Source organism: Ooceraea biroi, chromosome 3 (genome assembly GCF_003672135.1).
Source record: "Ooceraea biroi isolate clonal line C1 chromosome 3, Obir_v5.4, whole genome shotgun sequence".
NCBI classification, from domain to species: Eukaryota; Metazoa; Arthropoda; class Insecta; order Hymenoptera; family Formicidae; genus Ooceraea; species Ooceraea biroi.
In genome coordinates this window covers 9,040,232-9,062,643 of record NC_039508.1, presented here as the reverse complement: position 1 = coordinate 9,062,643, position 22,412 = coordinate 9,040,232, and the positions used below count along the sequence as shown (strand labels likewise).

At 41.8% G+C, this 22,412-nt stretch overlaps 2 protein-coding genes across 3 annotated transcripts; one reads left to right on the top strand and one right to left on the bottom strand.

Moving 5' to 3' along the window:
- Window positions 1-4,124: 4,124 nt before the first annotated feature.
- Window positions 4,125-17,407, top strand: LOC105278105 (protein singed). Its single transcript, XM_011336932.3, has 8 exons — window positions 4,125-4,445; window positions 12,194-12,338; window positions 12,647-12,890; window positions 13,459-13,592; window positions 13,993-14,288; window positions 14,639-14,799; window positions 14,883-15,353; window positions 15,583-17,407. The coding sequence occupies exons 2-8, from the start codon at window positions 12,276-12,278 to the stop codon at window positions 15,786-15,788; spliced, it is 1,575 nt and encodes a 524-aa protein (XP_011335234.1). The 5' UTR covers window positions 4,125-4,445; window positions 12,194-12,275; the 3' UTR covers window positions 15,789-17,407.
- Window positions 17,385-21,619, bottom strand: LOC105278106 (ribonuclease Z, mitochondrial). 2 transcript variants are annotated; one of them, XM_011336934.3, is made up of 7 exons: window positions 21,432-21,619; window positions 21,216-21,369; window positions 20,372-21,119; window positions 19,939-20,258; window positions 19,422-19,814; window positions 19,013-19,356; window positions 17,385-18,803 (listed from the first exon to the last, which is right to left on the bottom strand). In XM_011336934.3, the coding sequence occupies exons 2-7, from the start codon at window positions 21,315-21,317 to the stop codon at window positions 18,407-18,409; spliced, it is 2,304 nt and encodes a 767-aa protein (XP_011335236.1). In that variant the 5' UTR covers window positions 21,318-21,369; window positions 21,432-21,619; the 3' UTR covers window positions 17,385-18,406. The 2 variants fall into 2 exon arrangements, with proteins under 2 accessions (XP_011335236.1, XP_011335235.1); XM_011336933.3 differs by having other exon boundaries at window positions 21,216-21,619.
- Between the last annotated feature and the right edge of the window lie 793 nt (window positions 21,620-22,412).

The window sequence follows — 22,412 nt, the reverse complement described above, 5'->3', positions numbered from 1 at the left end:
GATAAAAGCGCCTCTAAAAGTGGCTTAAAAACAACCTGATTGGCTGAGAAGCCACATCGAAGGCGCCTTTATCGAATAAAGTGAGTTGAAAATATGGGCGATAATCTTTTACACGATGAGTCATCTTTAAATTCTATCCAAGTATATTTTTCTCAGAGATTGAAATTTTTCCTTTTTTCTAGATTTTCGAATTTTTCTCCAGGTTCAAATTTTACATTTATCACTAGGTATCGATATATCCGAATTTGTTTCATTCGAGATCATGACTGATGAGTTACTTGGCACCGTCGTCGTCGCCACTGCCACAACCAGCGGTGTCTGTTGCGCTCGCAACAACTCGGCCACGGTCATGGTCACGGCCACGGTCACGGTCTACTCTCCGCCGCGCTGCCTCTTTCGCAGGCTCTCTCGCGCGGCGGCCGGTCAGCGAACTCGAAGGGAGCCCGTTCCTCGCGAGACCCGACGGGCACGAAACACTCGGCGTAATAATGATTGAATTCGCACGGGAGAACGAGAAGTCAATCGGTCCTGCGAGAGACACGCGGTGCAATTGAGATTAAAATCTGCCGTTAAACAAATGCAAAGTGGCGATCCGTGGCGGGAGAGCTATAACTCGCTTTTCCGTGATAAACGAGCACGCTTCCGTAGTGAATTTATTGATCACTCCTCCGAGTTGCAACAACGGTTAAAATTACTCTTGTGAAAATAAAAGAATGGATTTTTTTATTCGACTTGCATGTCGTATTTTATTTTTCAATAGGTAAATATTTGTTCTTTTAGATAAAAGAGAAAAAAACAGAAAACGTCGGAAAATTTGAGAAAGGGAAGATTGATACTGCGCTCGCCAAGATTTCGGATGAGAGGTGTCGCAGGAAAATCGAAGGACGTGCGCACGGGGTGTGGCATCCTCGCGCGCACTCGATTGGAGGTAATATTAAAAGGGATTAAAGACCGTAGCGAAGTTTATTGCCTGAAAAGAGCGCGGTCTTGTGAAAGAGAACTCGATGATGAAACGAGGTCGCGATGTCGTTACTTTGATGAATGTTAGTTCGTAGCTTTGCTATCTGCTTCGGCAAGGTGATCGTGAAAACGCATTGAGTGCATAAATAAGCGCGAATCTTGTGATTAAGCGTTATAAAATCCATTTACAACGGCGAAAACTCGACTTCATTAAGATAAGCAGTTCTGCGGAAAAACCAATTGTCTCGCTCTGTTGTGTCAAATACGACATAAAATGTTCGTCGTTGTCGCGAGAATAATAATTCTTGGTTTTTGATTTTATTAAGAAATTAACTATATATTATTGCCATTATACGCGTTTGATTGACATGCGGGCCTAAATTATGCCATGTTATATCTCTTGAAAGTTAAATGCAACCTTTGCAAATTTATTGATTTGCAAATTATTGAAACGCGAAGTAAGATTTTTAGTTGAGCACCCATTACATTTGTGCAACGATTATCATCAAAGGAATATCCAAAACATGTCATCAGATTTCAGCAACAGTTCCGAAAGGAACTTGCATCATAAATATAAATTGCGAACATTAGTGATTTCGTGGAACTCATTCACCAAGTTGATTATGATGTAGATTTCCTTCTTGGTAAACTCTGATTGGAGTTTTACACATCAAGCGCTATTCGAGTTAAAGCCGTATAAACAAAGACGAAACTTTATTTTACAATTAGCCAGCATAATGGTCTGAATAATGAAGATGAAAAGAATTTGAAAAAAAGATAATGAAGATTGCAAAACTTTATTGATAATTCTCGAAAAGCAAGAAAACGTTGCAAACGACAGAGTTCGACGGATCACGATTCGCGACGCGATAAAACGCGAGCAAGAAGGATGTTCTTGCTGAAAGAGACGGTGCATTCCCGGAAAGCGAGCGAGCGATTCCGGGCGGACGCGAGGTTCTCGTTAGACACGCTCGAAAAAGCCTGTAACTCCCCGAGCCAAATCAAATTAAGTCGCGGCTATCCGACTAATTAAGAATAGCTTTTTTAATTGGTCGCTCGGCTCAAACGGTTGCGCTCGATACGAAACTCGTAACGGGACTGCCCCGTTGTTGCCGCCGCGCAAATCACTCGCTGCTGATCGGATCCTGCGAAATCCAATGGGATTAATGAGCGGTGACTATTGAGCGCGAGCGTGGAAAAGATCGTTCTCGTTGCTTGAAAATGCAAAGTAACGCACGTCGCGACGAAGCCTCAGTCGCTTTTACTCGAACATAAATAGCTTCTTTTTCTGCGAGTTCTTCTGACTTTCTACGGCATTTAACAATACTAATAACGCGATATCGAGATTAATGAGTTCAGAGATTAATCCGGATGAAGTAAAAGGCCGTCAGATTCAGAAAGTTGCGTATACGATGATTTCATCTCTATAAATCTCTGTAAATAGTCTAGCAATTTTTCAAGAATTTCTAATCCTATGTTAATGCATCATGAATTTTCAGTACGTCGTAAATTGAAATTGAGAAACAGGATTACATCCTGTGAGCGGGAAGGAGGAACCGTTAGCGCGGGTTACCGTGCCATTATCGCAGGTGATATGCGATATCATTGTTTCGCTTTAATTGGAAGGTAAACATGCACGCGCCCACTAGACGAGTTACCGAGTTAGGTCAAGCCTGTCGGTTGATCTCGTCAGTCTCCGGTCCGCTGATGGGAAATCTGCATGCTCTCGACAGACCTGGTTCTGGATCTGGAGCAGATCAGATCTATCTTCCTTGAGAAATTTTCTGCTTCCTCCCTCGCCGTCAGGTTTCAAGAAGCAATAAACGTGATACTGTCCAGATCTGAATAACGGATGCTGGGCATCTCAGCGGAGTCCTCGAGTCATTCGCGAAAGGCGATCGCGTTATTCGTCGGATTCCATCTGGCGAGAAATCGCATTACAAGTGGAGATAGCGAGATATTCTATTAACTGTCCGGCAATTCAGTTCAGTGGGATTTCTACGGTTCTATATCTTCACCAATGAGTGTCTTCATTATTGCCGCGGCGGAAAGTTGGCCAAGCGTGTAAAATCTGGCCACACAAGAGTCCCCACTGTTGGAGAAGGTTAAGGTGACACAAAATTTAATTATTTAATTTATTAAATTTATTAATTTTATTTATTTAATTCGACCTTTCTGCAGTGATCAAAGACGTCCTGGACATTGATAGTCGTAGGACATCCTGGGGGGCACACGTCCACGTGTGCAATTCTTCTTCGATCGCGAAGAGAATCTGCCGCACTTTTTCGCTTCGTCAGCACGCACGCGGTGTGTCTCATATCGATCCTTTCGTCGTCGCGCGAGTAGATCAAGTCCGCGCGAGATCACGAAGGCCGGTTAGTCAGCAACGCGAGAACCACGGAACGGAGGTTCACCGCCCCTGCGGAAACTTAACCGCCGACAGCTCGATGCGCGTTCACCCCTCGCCACACGCGCTACCCTCTCTCTTGCTTTGCTCTCTCGTCTTCCTGCACGCGTCTCTCTTGCGCGGCCGCTTCACGGCGAGTCAGCTGTCAGCGATGGGCCCAGACCGGTCTCGATTTGCTCGCACCTATCAAACAAGCACGTTGCACCTGTCCCAGGGGGCAAGACTGCTGGTGTCTGGTCCCTTCAGAGTGTTCGGGTTGTCTGCCGAAGGCAGACACTTGTCTTTCGAGCGATTAGTGTATTATAAATCCTTATTTATTATAGATTCTTTGCAATATTATTCTATCGTGAGATAGTTAAGTATACATATAATGTATTTTACAGCTTCCGTAGATTAATAAAATTTTTAAAGGATGTTTTAGGCGCACCTCCTTAATTCACATAATTCATTATTAAAGTAAAAGAATTGCGTGTCAACGTACGCGTTATTTACGCAAGAAGTATCGCACTTTGTTGAACCTTTCCGAAACTGAATCTTGCTCTCAAAAGTTTCTCCCTTTCTTCAAGCAAGATAAGTATTTCCTAGAATAAGGAGACTAAAATTAAATCCGGTCTTTTTTGCAGCTGAATCTCGGATGTACGTGTACACGCGAGGGTGTCATCGCCATCGCTAGAGAGGCGCGAGAGAGCCGGCAGCCCCCACCCTCGCGTGCTCCGCGTCGTCGCGACGGGGCCTGCCTAGGAGCGGCCGGCGCTGCGCGTCGGGCCTCAGTAGCGTGACGAGCGTCTGCCCTGTGTACGTGCTCCGCTTCTTCGCGCTCCTCTCGCGTGTGCGCCGTCGCTCCTGATTGTCCTTTACGTGCGTCCATTCTCCTTCACCTTGGCCCCTTGGCTGGCGTCTCCAGTTCTCGCGGCAACGTCGAGACGAGGACCAGCGGCCGAATCGGATCCGAGACGGGACGAGACGCGCGCGCGTGGTGCCATCGATACGCTCGGTGAACGAGCGACAGGAGCCAACGTTCGAAGGGAAGCAGGACGAGACTCAGCGAAAGAGTGAGAAGGAGACGCGACGAAGAGAGGTAAGGAGGAGGGCTGGTCCGTCAGCTTCCTGTCCGTGCTTATCGGTGGAACGCGGTAGCTTGGCGTCGCGAATTCCGGATAACAGGCTGTCGTCGTCATCTATCGCTTCGTCCTTTGTACGAGCCTTCCGCATTAACGCACTGAAGCGCACGCCCAAACAACCCGAGTTGTTGTCCCAAACGATCAGGAATAAATAACAAGGAGAGCTCGCGGTTTACGTTTTTCCGGAATAGCTTTTAAATGTCACTGCGGTCAAAGCGGTCTCGATTGCTTCTCTTTCAGCAGGTTTTTCGCTTTGCACACGCAGAACACTCGGATTGCGTGGTGGAAGGACCAAGGACCCGCGCCCTGTGACAACGAAGGGCGCGCGGGGTGTGACAGGGACAAAGAGATTTCGTTCTCGCGAGACGTGACGGCGTGACTACGGTGTGAATCCGAGTGTGTTGCTGCTCAGCGAGCCGAATCGAACGCCACGACGCTTACTTGCTAGTCTCATTTAATGGGTTTATCACGTATCTATCCAAATCAAATCTATTTCATTACTATAAATTAAAAATCAAGAAGAAACATGACAGGGTTTTGCAATGGTTTTACTGTACATTCGCCTTAGAACTTTATATCTTTTGACAAGCTCTTTAATTTAATGATTGTCATTAAAGCCTTTTTCGACGTTCTTCAAGGCAAAAGCAACGGTAAACGGATGAAAGAACACGCAGAAGGGGTCTTCCATTAGTTCCGGGTAAATTAAAGTTCAAATCAAGTACCGTAAAAAAGAAGCATGAAAATCAACTCTCGAAATCGATAATCGGCAGGGTCGTTGCCACTTAGGCGCTAACTATCTGCTTCACGGCGATGATGCGATCAGGAGGAGGACTGGTAATCCTTTCGCGCGAGTCCGCAACCTTGAAAGAGGTCACCGCGGGGCAGTTCCCATGGAGACCGGGGTCGAAGAGCCCTTCGCGAGGCAAGGCTGCCGCCGCGGCGCGAACACCATCGACGCGCAGCCCGCAGCCTTCGCTTCGTCGCGACGGACTATTTTTACCGACCTTCGCGTGAGGGATGCACCGGCCAGCGGGGGTTGCGAGGCAGCGCGTGTTTTTATTTCGTGCGGAAGCCCCACGAACGGTGGTGAGTCAGCCGGCCGGTCGTTCGCTCGTCCGGTGCTCGTTCCGCGCTCCGAGTTTCTCTTCGTTCGCGCTCGCCTGCCCAGTGCCCGACCGCCTGCTGCTGGGTGGGGCCCGGCCCGGTCGAAACGAAACGAAAGGGCGACGTGTGACACCGCCGGTGATGGCAAATAACCAGGAAGAGAGCCCGAGAACCAGTTTGCTCTCCAACTCGACCGGGCAAATTCGAGTTTCTCGAGAGGCCCGCCGCTCAAATCGTTCTATCTTCTCTCGCGTGATTTACTCTCATTTACCTTGTTTTACCAACGCGCTTTGACTCCGAAAAGTCAGTCTGTACTGTCCAAACACATTTACGGGTAGCAACGTAATGGATATATTTTTAATTGTTACGAAGCCTCGATCGATCGATCGCATTCGATTTTTTCCCACCCGAGCTGTTTCCGATCTCCGTATTCTCTTGCAGAGAAAAGCCAAGAAGCTTAATAAGTGTTCCTACACATTCTAGATGTACTGGTGGATCAAGTGTATCAGCAAATTCGTCAAGGACTTGAAATGCGTGGGATATTATTTCGGGATCTCTCGCTCGTAGATAGCTAACAAGCACATTCGTGAACAAAAGTCATGATCTATGTACGCATTCTTCCCGTTCCTAAGTAATTGTCTCTCGCGGAATGAGAATTTTACGCACGCACCGTGAAGGAATCTATGCGAACAATTACATTGGGATTCCCGGTATCCACGTCTCTTCCATTATAATACAGTAAACGGTTTACGTCTTTAATTTAACGTGATGTGTAATTTATGTTGAAACGTATGCGCGGTTACTGTCCCGATTGTGACGAATCAAGTGCGAGACCTAGAAAAAATTTTGCATTGACGCGCGTCGAATTGCCGGTTGAAACGAAACCCGCGTTCCGCTGATTACACACCGTTATGTGCAAAGAACAGGGAATTGCTATCGGGAAATATAAAGCTCGCGGTCGCGGAACCAAGCGGGATAACGTCGAACCGATGCAGCACTTGGAGCATTCCCTCGGAACGGCGTTATCACTGCGAGATTAATGCGTCTCATGATTGCAACCGCGAGATTGTGACAATCGTGGCATTAATTAAACGAGAACTATGTACTTATGCACTGGTTAACTTGCTCTTTGCACCTTTGTTCCTTTTTCCGTTCGACACAAAGAGAAGCGCGCAATTATGCGACGAAACACAATGCCTTTCGTCAGAAACAATTTAAGAGTAACGCTTTCATCAAGGCATATTAAAGTAACCATAGTGACTTACAGCAGTCTCTAAATTGTGATTTATAGAATTACTAGGGAAACGCCTGTCTACGCCAGACGTTATCATTGTTGAAATTAAAGATTTCAAGAATGTTCCCATTACCTGGGGGTGAACCCCTATCACCATGCGAAATTTGGTGTTTCTAGCATGTCGGGAAATACCCGATCAATTCAACGACAGACAGAATAGGGATTTTATATGTATAGATAGAATATAACGTATTCTGCATCTGATTTTCATGTCCGAATATTAGTCGACTAGGATTATAAATAAGTAGTCTCTCCCTCTCTCTCTCTCTCTCTTTCTTTTTTAATACATGATATAATACTTAATTTATTTTTTTCTCGTGTGATTAAATCTGTTACACGAGCCAAGAATATAAAACTAAATTTAATTCAATCAGAGCTGGTAAATCTCTGTCCACAATTTAGAATGCAAAATGGACTTGAATTAGACTTAAGACAATTGCATGTTACGTATTACTTTCATTAAAGCTAAACGATGTGAACGCTATTACATTGCTCGTGCGCGATGTTTTATTCTAATGATGATCTTAGAACGTCTCGTATGATTGAAACGCTTCGCCAAATTTATTTCGATAATCATGTTGTCATATTTTTAACACTTTGAATTACATGAAGTAATTATTGTAAATGTAATAATATAATTGATCAGGTGCGAAATATATTTCATTATATCAGTTATAACAAATCAAAACATTCAGCAATTAACACCATTGCAAAACGTAAGTCGAGGAATCAAAATCAGTCGAAACATAAAAAAAATATCTTATACATGGCAAGCTAGAGAACTAGTTTCAGTGGAAACTTAATATTACAGATTGTCAAACTGCCGCGATCATTTAGATTGATCCCGCAGGCGTATCAGTGCGGTACTTCGGACTGTTCGATCATTATGATAACTCGAGCAACCGTTATCATGTATTCAGAGCTACTTAGTACTGGCGATGGCGGATATCTGCAAAAGTTACCCGGCGACAAAAAAGGGCTCGCGCGCGCGTGCGGGCGCAAGAAACGCGAGACGCCACAAGACTTTCGCGCTCGTACGTGCCGCACCGGTTTCTCGCTGTGATTTTTCATGGAGCAGCTGCAACTTTCGAGCGACTTTAAAAAAGCGCAAAAGAGGGAAAAACTCTCCTCGTGAGATTACGAGCCGAGAGTCTGGTTGAAATGTTTTGCGAGCCAAGTCTTCGCCCGGCGAAATATATCCTATCCGATCAGCGATCGTTTAATTCGTCGCGGCTCCTTCACTCCCATCGTTACGCGACTTTACCGTTACTAATATTTCGGTAACGAAACGATCGCCAGTAAATCGTTAGTTTATTTTATATATAATAAATTATCGTTTTTTATTACTGCATGAGAGATGAACTGCAGGACGTTTGTACAGAATCTCAATACAAGCTGGATGGAGAATTATTAGAACTGGATTTAGTGAATACTTCCTCCATCGTAGCATTACTTTATATTTAATTTTATGAATGATTTATCTTTTGTTTGCGTGTGAGACATTATACATGTATACGATAGAGACTTCTAGTAACATACGCATGTGAGGAGCACATGCTATCATTTTGTTTTTCATTCACCGCCTATTGTTAACATGGAAGGGGATGATACTGGTATCGGTAAAAGTATTGCACATGTGAAGCAGGAGGATCTCATACCGAGTGAGACTACTCATATCGAAGTTCTACTGTACCGTTCAATATCTCTTACATTTCACCGCGTCGAAGAACATGCGGCGCGAAACGCATCCTGCCTGCGGTTGCGCTGCCTTTTTTTTATATTTATACACTTAATCTCACGCCCGGTCTCTCGCATTTCCGACGCGTAACGGATTCCCCTGCCAGCTCGAATGAAGAGGCTTGCGTGACTTTATCGTTGCAATCCCTCGTCGGAAGCGTAACTGAATCACTTACAGCTCATATTCGAGCGTAAACACCGCGGGTTTTCTCCAATTAGTGTCAATATCTTGGAACGGGAACGCGAGCCACGCCATTCCGCAATTCGGAAGCAGAGGCGATTAATTAAACGACGTCTGAATGTGGTACACACTAGTCTTTACCTCAAGTCGAGAAGTTAATATACTAGTTCCAGTAATAAGGTTGCTCTCGCTTCGATTAAATGTCGATTAAATAATATTACATTTTGCATTGATGTAGTTGTACATTTCATACTGGAGTTTAAAAATTTATGTGATATTTAATACATTTATAACAGAATTGAATATAACAGTATTTTTGTATAAGCATGTTATATTTTTTTTACTAATTTCTTATTTTTATTTAATTAAGAATATATTAAAATTCTTGGCTTATATCTTTCGATAAAATTTTGAAGTAATTGAAAAGATAGCGCGCATTTTGGTATAAAACTTATAAGGCATTAATATTGGATGATTACATCTTGCCAATCAAGGAAAAGCGTGTGTCCACAGTTGGAAACGCAAGGATTGAGTAAGGACTAACGGAGCGATCAAGTAAGACGATAATCTCGATTGATGTCGGCGGTGACCAACTTCGGCCAAAGACCCGTCCACGGCTTTTCTTGGACCGATACTCGTACCATGGATTCATGCTGTTCATCGCTCGTAAAAGTGCCGCCACTCGCCAAGTTCGAGTATGGCAGGATCGTGCCACATTTATCGTTCTAAATCCGACCGATGTGCGTACGCTTTTAGGTCCCTTTATCGTCGGCAACTATTTGTTTACCGTTTTTCTTTCACAGCTGTGCCTTCAACGACGAAGGAAAGAGAGGGAACGATGCTCGGCTAATACATTTCCAATTTATACATAAAATTATTAAATGTATCGATTTAGTAGAAATTTAGTTTTTCAAGTAATGCCTCATTGAAAACAAAGTAAAAACAATTTTCGCGTCGGGTCGACGTCGAAATATATACTCAACGTATCTTTGTGCTTTAACATTGTCCTTGTTCGCTGCTGTTGAAAGTATTTCCGTTCGGGTTCGTGACGGGAAAATTTAAGAGTGAATTCATCCGCTCGTGTTGACAAAGCGACGTCTGCTTTCACTATTCACGCTTCTAGCTTGAATTTTTGCCAGATGGAGATTACGTTTGATATACTTCGAAATCATTGTACAACCTTTTCAATATATATTCCAAAATTGCAACAAGTGTTTTAATAATTAATATTCGAAGCTTATAAATACAAAATAGAAGTCTGTCTATAATTAAGGCATCTATTAATATAAATTAAATTATTTTGCCTTTTTATTTCCAGTTGCTCATAATTCACAACTGTTGACTCGTAAATAACTGAAAATTGTAACAAAAATAAATCTTCGATTTCAAGTATAGTTTTTATATATCTTATAAAATTATTTCATTTGAAATTTTGAGCTAAAAATATACAGTCTTTGTCCATCGAGTTACGAATCCTTGAATATCACGGTCACGCTTGCCTCCCAGAGGTTGAAGGAAGAAATTTCTTTCACAGGAGAGTTCAAGGACCTCTTCTTATTCCTGTACATAACGTTTTAAGGACACTTTAATCCACGTACCGTTTTATTGGCGGCGCAAAATCGCCTTTACAAGCAATCTCGCGTCTAGCAATTACGCTATTTCGTTACAAATTATGTGCCTTTTGATCGTCGTAAAGCGAAACTATATTGTTTCTAATGTTCTTAATTTTAAGGCATCACGATATAACAATTGATTTGATGTCGATTAAACAGAGTTGCTTGCTTATGTCTATCATTTCTATATTTGCCATTTATATGTCTTATAACATTTTACAGTGCACATTTTTTAAGGCAAGTTGGCAGTCTAAATTAATTGTGAATTAAAATGACAAGACATATATATGGATTTTTTGAAATATGAATCTAAATAATTTTGAAATATGGCTTTCGCCTTTAAAGCTACCCCTTCTGTTTTTCAGGTAGTTTGGCACATGTAGCCAAAGATAGATGTGGTATATAGTCAAAGGTTAATAGCCTCTTGAGTGAGCAGTTCTCTCACTCGGCCGGTTAAATTAACGGTTAAAACTACGCTAGAGTGCTGGTGGTGAATGCCGATTTAACAGGCACGAATTGATCCTAAGTGACTGGCAAGAGATTCTCGGGATGTGTAAGATCGATCGTCAGGGCGACAAACCAGATAAAATATATTACCCAATAGAATCACGGGCACCACTAACTGCATGTAAATTTAAAGCCGGTGACAGCCTGACAGCTGACGGCGTTAAATGAGACGCGATACATGTAAATGAATTACATTGAGTTATATAACCGCTAGAGAAACCGCTAAAATTAATTGTGCCATCAGCACCAATCAGCATTATAGCGTGAAAGGCACATACAATTTAATCTCGCAAGTGATTTCTATCAAAATTTCCACTCTGTAATTTTCATAGAGTGCAGCTTTCCCCCGCGATTTATTAAATCCATTAGATTCATTAATTGATTCAAGCTTGTTACTAAAGTTACGAAAATTCTTTGCAGAATAAGTGTCTCAGAGATTTGTGGAAAATAATTTTCTACGGAGGGAGATCCCGCAAAGCGTAAAGCAGGATGGACACTGATATTATTGCCATAATCGCTTATATTATCGCGACAAAAAATATCGTGGAGGCGAGTAAAGTAGCAAGGCTAAAATCGTAACGTGTCGCGAATCACGCGTGACGGGACAGGTGCAAGTGGAGCGAGGCAGAGAGACGCAGAGAAGCGCGGCGAGAGGACGCTTATCCGGCAAATAATAGCGCTGTTTTGTCTCGGGTTGGTAGGTAGGCGTCTGCTGGCGATGGGATGAAACTCGGGGGATCAATACGCGCACAGTGGCGGATTTCTCAATCGGCGCGCCGTGCCTCGCGTTTCCACCCCCAACTGTAACTTACAACTACGCTCCGTGCCCCGCGAACAGCGAGCGGTATCTGCTACTTCAAAGTTGCACAGTTGAAACAAACGTAGAAAGGCGCTCGTATAAAGGAAATTCATCTGTCTGATAAAACGGGGAGGGATGAACGCGCATCGGATTTTTCTTCTGCAATTTAATTGATTGCGCTCTTTAATTAATTCCACGTGTGAGATACGTTCAACGCAGCGTGAAATAATGACTTGGTGAATTCCTCTCGCGTTAAACGTCCTTCAATTAAAATCGATGAATGAATCTCACATATTCTGGACGTTCCTCCGAGGCTGGAGATGCAGTTAAAATTTTCACCACAATAACAGTGCAGTAACAAATTCAAGAACGCTTTCTCTTGTTTGTTATAACAATTACCGATAATTACAGCTTGCTTAATAACGCGAACGAGGGGCCGTTGTTCAATTAACATTATTTCTTTCTTTCAGACGTGTCGAGAAGCTGCTTCTAATAACATTTTGGTAGCTCGAGTGAAGATAACCGAGTTCCGAGTCCGGCCACGCCAGTACGATGCAGAGTAACGGTTCGGAGAATGTAGGATCTGAGAACGGAGTCGATAAATCAGGATGGACGGTGCGTGCCGATTGATAAATGCAAATTAGTTTGATATAAACTATATAATTATTTATAAGTTGATTACAACGAAGATGTAACGGTATCACTCAGAGATTTCTATGTCACTAAACTTTAATTTATTATCTATATCTCTTACATAGAATTGCCATAATTATGATTGCAATGCAATTGCGTAATGTTATTCATTATTATTATTATTATTATTTAATTTACTATTAATTATTTGACAGCGACAAGCTTGAGTGAATCTGTTATTTCTTAAGAATAAATTAAATAGATTATAATAACTATATGTGCTCTTTCAGGTTGGTTTGATCAATGGGAAATTCAAATATCTGACGGCGGAGACATTTGGTTTTAAAATCAACGCCAATGGGTCGAGTTTGAAGAAGAAGCAATTGTGGACTCTGGAGGGCAGTGAACAGCAGGTTTTCCTTCGCTCCCACTTGGATCGATATCTAGCGGTCGACCAGTTTGGTAACGTGACGTGCGAAAGCGAAGACTCGTCGGATCCGGGATGCGCTTTTCAAATACAGCTCGCTTCTGATGGTATACATGAGTTTTATAATTAATTCATAATCACACGTTGCTTGTAATCTACAAAAATTATTTTATTGTTATCAGAAATATCCAAGATATTTCGAATTCAATCACAAGTTTATCTTTTACGTTCAAGAGAAATTATTAATTTTTCAAATAATCTCAAAAATTAGATTTTTTTTTTAGAGAGGTAAAGATATTTTATACTTATTTTGTAAAGATATTATATATATAAAACTCAAGAGAGCAGATGGAAGAACTTTGATAATTAATATTTGATTACTAGAATCAATAGTATAATTGTTCAGGTATCAGAGTTTTTATTTGGAAACATTTAAACTCTCTTTCTAAACATGTAATTCGATAAAAATATCATAAAAGCTACAAAGTGATGTTTTTTGGTTGAATTTAAACGAAGATGAAGATATAACGGTGTTTCTCTCTTTTTATCTTTTACCTAAATATCGAACAACATTTATCTGAAATATTCGACACTGATTAGAGTTTTGCTACGAACGGGCAAAAGCCCGTTCATCGGCGATTCTCGCGGCGGATGGCTGATCGCAATAAATTGCAGGTAGCGGACGATGGGCGCTGAAGAACATCCAGAGAGGCTACTTCTTAGGCTCGAGTCAGGATGAATTGAAGTGTACCGCTAAGGCCCCAGGCGAGGCGGAGTACTGGCTCGTACATCTTGCCGCAAGACCGCAGGTACACCTTAAATACCTGTTGCGTTTTGAAGTTTCGCGAATGAAGCGTTTACGGTGAGCTATTTATGCAATCTGATCGTTGCTACACGCACACAATTTCGGTAATAACTGTATTCCTCAAACAACTGATTCAACAACAATCTCAATCTGTTCCTCCTCGATTACACTGTATCCGCTCGTTCTTCCATAATTATACCGTGCATCTATGCAGGATGTCATAATCATATCTTCTTAAGTTGCTTTAATTCAACATAATTCTTCAATCAATTTTGTCAATTAAAATATATTTATAAGTATATAAAACTATATCCCCATGAAATTGAAATGATAGGTTGAAAAAGAATGACGCTAACGAGATAATTACTACACTTTTCTGAAATGAACTTGATGAAATTTGTCAGGTGAATCTTCGATCAGCCGGGAGAAAACGTTTTGCACATCTGAGCGCTACTCAGGATGAGATTCATGTGGACGCGCCCGTGCCCTGGGGTGAGGACACTCTATTCACCTTGGAATTTCGCCCTGCAACCATGAGCGACGACGACAGTCATGGAGATCGTACTAAGTCCGAAGGCGGCCATTACGCGCTCCATACTTGCAACAATAAATACCTCGCACGTGATGGTAAGCTGCTGGACGCTTGCACGCGAGATTGCCTGTATGCCGCAGAATTCCACGCTGGTCTCCTTGCTCTTCGGTACGTCCTGTTACGTAAAAGGAAACATCGAGCTTCTCTCTAGAATATTATAATATATTCAATAAAATTTTAGATAATTTTAGTTCATTGTTTTAACTGTTTTTCAGTATCTTGTAATATAATTTATAATTTATATAAATAATATTTGGAATTAGGAATATAATTAATATTATAATAGACTTTATCTATTACCATAGATAAAATTGTTGAAGTTATCAATTAGCAATAATTACGTTTTAGCGTGTCAGTATTAATATAATTTAGATTATTAATGAAAGAAATATCGTAACAAGGTATAGAGGTATTAGCATTAACGATATAAATGCTAAAAGAATACATTGATATTTCAGAGATATACATGGCGCATACTTGGCACCGATCGGAAGTAAGGCCGTTCTGAAATCAAGATCGACGACCGTTACACGTGACGAGCTCTTCTCCTTGGAAGAATCTCTGCCGCAGGCATCGTTCGTCGCGGCGTTGAATCAGCGATACGTTTCCGTGAAGCAAGGTAATTTCTCTTTACTTTACGGCTGCTTGTTATTGAGAAAATAAAAAAAATAGAGAGTTGACTGAAACTGGATTGAAACTTAGGTGTCGACGTAACGGCCAATCAGGACGAAATTTCCGGTCATGAGACATTCCAGTTAGAGTTCGATCGGGTGACAAAACGATGGTACGTGCGAACGATGCAGGACCGTTATTGGAGCCTGGAGGCTGGCGGCGGTATCCAGGCGTCCGATCACAAGCGCTCGTCGAATGCGCTCTTCGACCTGGCATGGCAGTCGAGTGACGGCACGGTCGCGTTGCGCGCCAACAATGGCAAGTTTCTGGCTACCAAGCGGTCGGGACACCTTTACGCGAACGCCGATTCATTGAACGGCAATGATTCCGACGCCGCCAAGTACTACTTCTACCTGATGAACCGACCTGTGCTGGTACTGAGATGCGAACAGGGTTTTGTCGGGCCCAAGAGCGCAGCCAGTCCCAAGCTTGAGTGCAATAAGGCTGTTTACGAAACGATACGCGTCGAACGGTGTGAGCGTGGCGTAGTCAGATTCAAAGGTAAGGTAATTCCCACCGTTTTTTATTCTATAATATTGATTGCAACGTTAATCAAGTTAATTTAATTATTTTGGAAGTTTTGAAAACTCCAGAATATAACAAGTGCAGACAAATAACGTATTACAACAAATCAGATATGTAATATGTAAAATAATATGTATGATACTAGTCAACGGATTCCTATCGCGCCGGGAAATGCGATTCCTTTTACTAATTCACTGTAATATAGGACAAAACGGCAAGTACTGGCACGCGGACAGCGAGGGAGTGACCGTGGACTCGGACGTGCCGTCCGACGGATTTTACCTGGAGCTGCGCGAGCCGTCACGGATCTGCATCAAATGCGTGGACGGCCGGTACCTCACCGCGGGCAAGAACGGCGCGCTGCGTTTGGGGGAGACGGACTACGATTCCGCTACAAAGTGGGAGTTCTAATGCAGGGGACAACGCGAATACAACGAGCGCAAGATTAGTACTCCACTGCCTCCTTAGCTTTGGTCGTAACTCGCAGTACTCGTATTCCCCGAATAACAAGGGCAGGAGATCGCTGTTCGCGCTAGGTTCCTGTCGCGTACTTAATCGAGCATACCGCGTCGGCGTCCGCGTCCGCGTCGAGTTAAGGGTTTATATTACGTAGACGTTTACGGCTAATGCATTTCTTTTCCTAGATCTTGGTAAAACGCTTCGTGAATCCTCAGTGTATCCAAAACTGACGATTAACCGATTTGTATCCACGAGTAATGCAACAGTCCTAAGGAACGGCTTATAACCGTCTACATTCTATTTTATAAGTGACACACTTTTCTACCCGTATATCCGTTTTATATCCGTAAGCACGGCTTGTCACGCTGCGAACTCGATTTTATCCCTTTCGCATGTATCATTCGTTCATTTGTAATTAATGAGTCAACTGCGATCGTTTTTTTGTTTTTTACGTAATAATGGATATCTGCTTAAATTATTAGAATTATATATTTTTATGCTAACTTGATCTATGAAAAAAGATTTGTTTAACGCAAGTTGTCAATGAGGTATCGCGTATTATCGGAGAAGAAACAGATCTTTCTTTCCGTTCGCAGTGTGGCAACGGTTACCGTCACTGGACACATTTTATTCATCAGACATGATTTATATATACATATATGAAGGGATAAAAGTTACACTTGAAAAGGCACGATCGAGGAGAAAAGCTAAATCCATATCCCATCACTGCCTCGATTAGGCGAATGTCGATTATTTTTATCGGTTCCATTGTTGAAACACCGTTTACCCGTTACGATCATAAGTTAGGAAATGCGCATTTTGACGAAACGTACACACGAGAATTTCGCTGTAATACTCACACATGCTTCACACATATTAGCCTGCCGCGTATATAGATGAAATATGCCGATCTAAGGCTTGGTGATGGAAAGATTCGTAACAGCACACGGATTCGGCGTTTCTATTTGCTTCTTTCACGTTCGTTCGAGAACGAGATACTTCGACGGGTATTACGCGTCTTTAGCGATAGGATAGATTCGCGATCTGTATTACTTTCATAAGTCTCTGTATTCTTTTCGTAAGTCGTAGGCAGATCGATAGAAGAAACATTTACGTTCTGTCTTGCGAGACATTGCGAATTTCTTGGTGTATCATGTAGAATCGAAGTACGAAAGTAGGTCCTTCAGACGGATTATTTTTCGAGAGAGACATTGAAGTAAGTCACAATCTCGTGTAAATATATGTTTGCCTCTTTAACATCGTGCAACATGATATTATGTACGTCTCGCGCTGCTTAATTTCATACGTCACGAGAGCGAGACACGTATAATATGACGTGAAGCGTGCGAAAATCATTCGTTTTAGCGATTTACAATACTTCGTATAGTTGTTTAGACAAGATACGGGGTAGATGTACGTCTCGGTCCATCGATGACGATAATACGCATCGCTCGTTTTATATACTTATGTAAGCGGCAATCTCTTTTTACTACTTTTTCACGTTAAACGCATTTTAAGAATAATGGATGTAATAAATTAAAGAATGTAATAAGAAAATTTTTTATTGATCAGGATTTCGGCTGAATAGCTTATTCAACCAGATAAAGTTCCTCTCTCATTGTCAGTCATATACAATAGACCTTTTATAACGCTGTCAACATGATACAAAACAATCGTATAACGCGATAAATTAATCTCGTATAACACGTTACGATACATGTAATTTGTAACGAAACTAATTTCTATAACATGCAACTAAGAGATTTGCAGACTTATACAGGACGTCCAGAAAAATTGGGGCTAAATTTATGTAGTACGTTAATGAAATCGAGCGAATGAAACAAGTTCATATAAATGTTCAAATATATTATAAGAACAATTGTGCTGGTGAGTTTTTGAACGTTTACTATAACTCTAATAAAGTATTTATAAATATAGGTTTATATGAACCTGGGTTAGGCTAGCGACGTATTCATCATCATCTCCGAGTTGGAATTGGCTCAAAATTCCGATCACCGGAAATACTAGTTTCAGAAGAAAAACAGGCCCTAAGCATAATATAGAGAGGAAAAAGAAGATTAATATGAACATTTTTCATCTATTTGACCACATTAACATGCTATATAAATATAAAATTTGACTACGATTTTTACGGACATCCTGTATGTATAATGTATATACATTATATATTACATGATTATGTACAGAAAACATGTATCAGTCGGCTCACATACGGTCAAATTTATCGTGTCCTTTTTCATTTTCGACAAGACTTTAATTAAAGTTTTACGAAAATATTGTAAAAGATATACCTACGGCATATTCCATGTGGATCGAATTTGACTTTACGTTTGGAGGATCCGCTTTGTATGATGGATTTATGTCACATTTTTTAAAGTAAAAAGCGTCGGTAATAAAACATTATTACCTAGTTGCTTCATTATCATACAATGTTCATAAAACAGTTTTTTTTAAAGCACTGATTTTTAATCGACAGTAAAAAATTATGCCTGGTGTACTGTAAGGCAAAAATTACGACGTTGTGATAGATTATAGCAAAAATATTTCTTTTAATCCGCTACCCTCCGCTGTCGTTTAGCAGCTTTCGCTTCCAATCCTACATAATGCTTGTTGAACATTAACTTTAATGCTGGATACATCGGGGATAAGAGCGGCAGTTGTGACAGGCTGATGTGCATATTATCGTACGCAATGCCAACGTCGTCGAACTTGGGCCGATTCTCGTCCTGCGGTAACTGAGGTATGACCGAGTAGCGTTGGCTGAAGTGCGTCAGCAGCGTAAACTTAGCTTGCATCTGCTTGCCTACTTGTATAGCCTGCGACACCGTTGAATGTTGCTTGACCTTCGCTTCCTCCAGCAGATCGTCCTCCATCGTCGCTTCGTGAATTAGCAAATCGCAGTCTTGACCGAGTCTCACGAGATTCTCACTGGGTAGAGTGTCACCGCTGAAAACGTCACGTCAAAAAGTAAAGCACTTTCCTCGAAAGAAATCTTTTCAATTAAATTCTAAATAATAAATTTATTATTAAATTCCGTGTCAGATTACGAATTAAATTATAAAATTATCTCGAAGACGAGAATTCGCTAGATTATTTAAAGTAAGTACAACTACGAAAATTTATAAGAACAATCAACAAAGTAAAAAAATGGTTACCTATATACTATTTTCTTTCCGTCACGGAGGATCACAGAAATGCCGTACGAGTAGGGACAATGCCTAACATGCACCATCGTTATGGCTTGCACGTTCAGCGCCGCGTATACATCCGCATATACAGGTTCCTTTGATTGATCGACGTCCATTAAAAACTCGCTGTTGTATACGTGTCTCATCCGATGCAAAATGGGTTCAAAGCGTTTATGATACATCTGTAACCAGGAGGCGATGTGCTTCGGCGCGAGCAGATATAAAAGATCCTGCGTGGCTTTTTCCCTTTCCTTCAGTAAATTGATCAGTCCCATGTGATGATCCGCGTGCAAATGCGACACGTATACCGCCTGAAACGAATTCCGGATTCATCATCATTGCTAAATTATGAAGAGTAGCTGATTAATCGTCATACTTTGATCGTTTTGACGATGTTGTCTGCCTCGGACCTCCCATAGATTCTCACAATCTGCCCGAACGTGCCCTCACCGCAATCCAACAATATACTGTGATTTTCGTCCACTCGTACAAGTATGCCGCTCGTGTTTCTCACTTTACTCGGAATGCTACAGCCGGTACCCAACATGACAATTTTCGGATACTCGTTCTTGGGCAACGATTTCTCTCGGTTGCTGAGGATCGTTTGCACCTCTGCCAATTCATCCAAGAAACCTTCAGTTTCGAAAATCTCGTTCAAGTATTCCTCCGGCTGCAACAACAGTTCCTTCTTCTTATCGAATAGCAGTTCTGGTTGCAGGTGAACGGTGTCGAGCGTTCTGGCGCGATGTATAACAGGCAGATCTTCTGGCTGAAGTAGAAGTGTACTATTTATTATTATCTATTGTTACTATATACGAATAGTATTATTAAAAACACTTAGATGTCTCCAAGATCCAAGAAAAAACGATCGATGAAATCGACGAATGCCTTACCCGAGTCCTCTTTTTAAAACTGTCCTCGTTCAAGAAAGGAAATATGTCGGGATGTAACGTATGGAGTTTGTGCTGATGCCTGTGCACCGCTTCGGTGCCCATACACTCGTTCTCTTCATTTACGACTATGTGACGGGTATTGAGACCGAATTTACCCATCCAATCCACGTACCGAGGATCGTCCATCACATTCTGAGGCGTGAAGTGAACGATGCAATACGGAATATCATCTGCACTCGATACTCCTCCCGTTTGGTATTTTGTAAAAGCGGGCTGACTCACGAAGGGCTCCAGGTAATCTTCTGATGGACATTCTACAACTGCAAATAAAATAATGGGTGAAAAATTTATTCTTGAATAGATAACTAAATACACATAGAATTTACTTATCAAACAAAACCGGTATTATTTGTCAATTACAAAAAAAAAGTACCTAAGAAAACAGGGCCTGGTGTCGATGAAGACAAGACATCCTTGCTGAAAACGACCGTGCCATCTGGCAAAGTAACGTCGTGACCAGCTTTGAGCTGGCCCAAATCACGACCGGGTTTCACACCCTTCTCCACACACTTGGCCAAGTCTAACTTGCCGGCGCGAGGATGCAATTTACAAATGTACGACATCACGCTTGATATCCTCTCATTATTGGGCGTCCGTTCGATTTTTGGTGCTTTGCTCTCTTTCTGCGCTGTGCTATCAAGTACTCGTTTGCCATTAGAGTTCGTTGTGTAATCGTAGTAATTGATGATGTCATCGGTGACTTCTTCTCCTATGTTGATGGGCTCCATTTTCTGTACATTTGGGTTTATAACGGGAACGTACATAACGGTCATAACTTGATCTTGAAACGTCTTCAACTCGTCGCACTTGGCCTCGTGGATCTTCAAATCAGTTAGCTGCACGAATCTCTTGAGCGCATTAAATATTTCTATGCTTCCTTTAGGACCATGGACATTGATGCCAGGTACACCTACATTTTGTAACGTTAACAGCATTCCTGGCACACCACCTAAATTGTTCCACGAGGCCGATGTTACAAATATGTGCTCCAACTTTACAAGCCTGCATTTGTGCTCATGTGCCAGCCTCTGGCTTCCCTCTCCGCAATTGAAAACGTATTTACTGTGGTGCGTCATCAAGTAAACGCATCTTGGCGTACCGCGAGCACCACTGCCCAGAATCTATAAATAAAGAAATTTATTTATCGGTCAACACTTGGCGCTAATTTCATTTTACGACTGTTATTCAACCATCGTTCAATGCAATGTAATACTAACCTGTAACGATACTTGTGTATTGCCCAAGTGTTTTACCGACTTTTCCATAATCTTCTGTCTTACCCTTTGCATATTAAGCACGTGCGAAGTTGAACGTGGCATTCTGTCAGTTTTAACGTAACGAACTGGCACGTTTTGTTGGAAATTACGTCCTCTAATGGAAAATAGTAATAACTTATGATAATCACGTTGCATATAACGTACAAACGAACATACGTTGGACCTCATTCGTTGGCCTCTCGTTTTAGTGTGTGTATTAGGAATATTCACTAATAATTATAAGAAAAGAAAAAGTTGTTGATGCGCGCTATAAAATTATAATCTATAACACATCTCTCTCTTTCTCGCTGGTGTAACATAGGTTATAATTTCTGCAACATTTCTCGAGCCGCTTCGAGTCCAAAAGGAGGCGAATTTGGGTCACGTGATCTCATCGCCTCTGATTGGTTGAGGGTAGAGACTAGGGCATCTATCACGTAACTTTTCCCCTAGGATGGAAAATGAAAAATGAAAATTTCTTGCATCTCAGCAGCAAATTTCATAACGTAAAAGTTCGGAAAAATTTTCATTTTTCATTTTCCATCCTAGGGGAAAAGTTACGTGATAGATGACCAGAGGAACAGCCGTCGGCCGTGTTCCAAAATTCACTGCCAGCGCTGAAAAGCTATAGTGTACGTGACATGAACTATAGAGTTTCAGCGCTGGCAGTGAATTTTGGAACACGGCCGTCGTATCGCAACTAACTGCACGTGAAAAATCGCAAAAATAAAAAAATCGCGCTCGATTGCTCTCCTATCACACGTGTCATCGGAGACATTTAATGTTGAAATACGTAAATAAAATAGCCACCGTTTATGCTTTTAATGGGGGAGGGGAGGGGAGGGGGAAGGGAACGCGGTTAGAGATCCTATAACAAAGATCGGACACCGGGTGAACGATTCCTGATTGGCTCGCGCGCGTGGAGTATAACCTAAAGAGCCTTTAATAAGAGAGTCGACAACTCGTCACGTGACCGATCGCGCGCTGATTGGCTGAGGGCCAAATGCACACCTATAGCTTTGAAATTAAATTCAAATAAAATGAAATTTAAATGAAATTAGGTTCAGTGCGAGCCTCACACTGCGAGGAGAGCCTGCAATTGAAATTATTATTGCAACCCCTCCTTGAAATTTGCTTGTGGATTAATAGGATACGAAC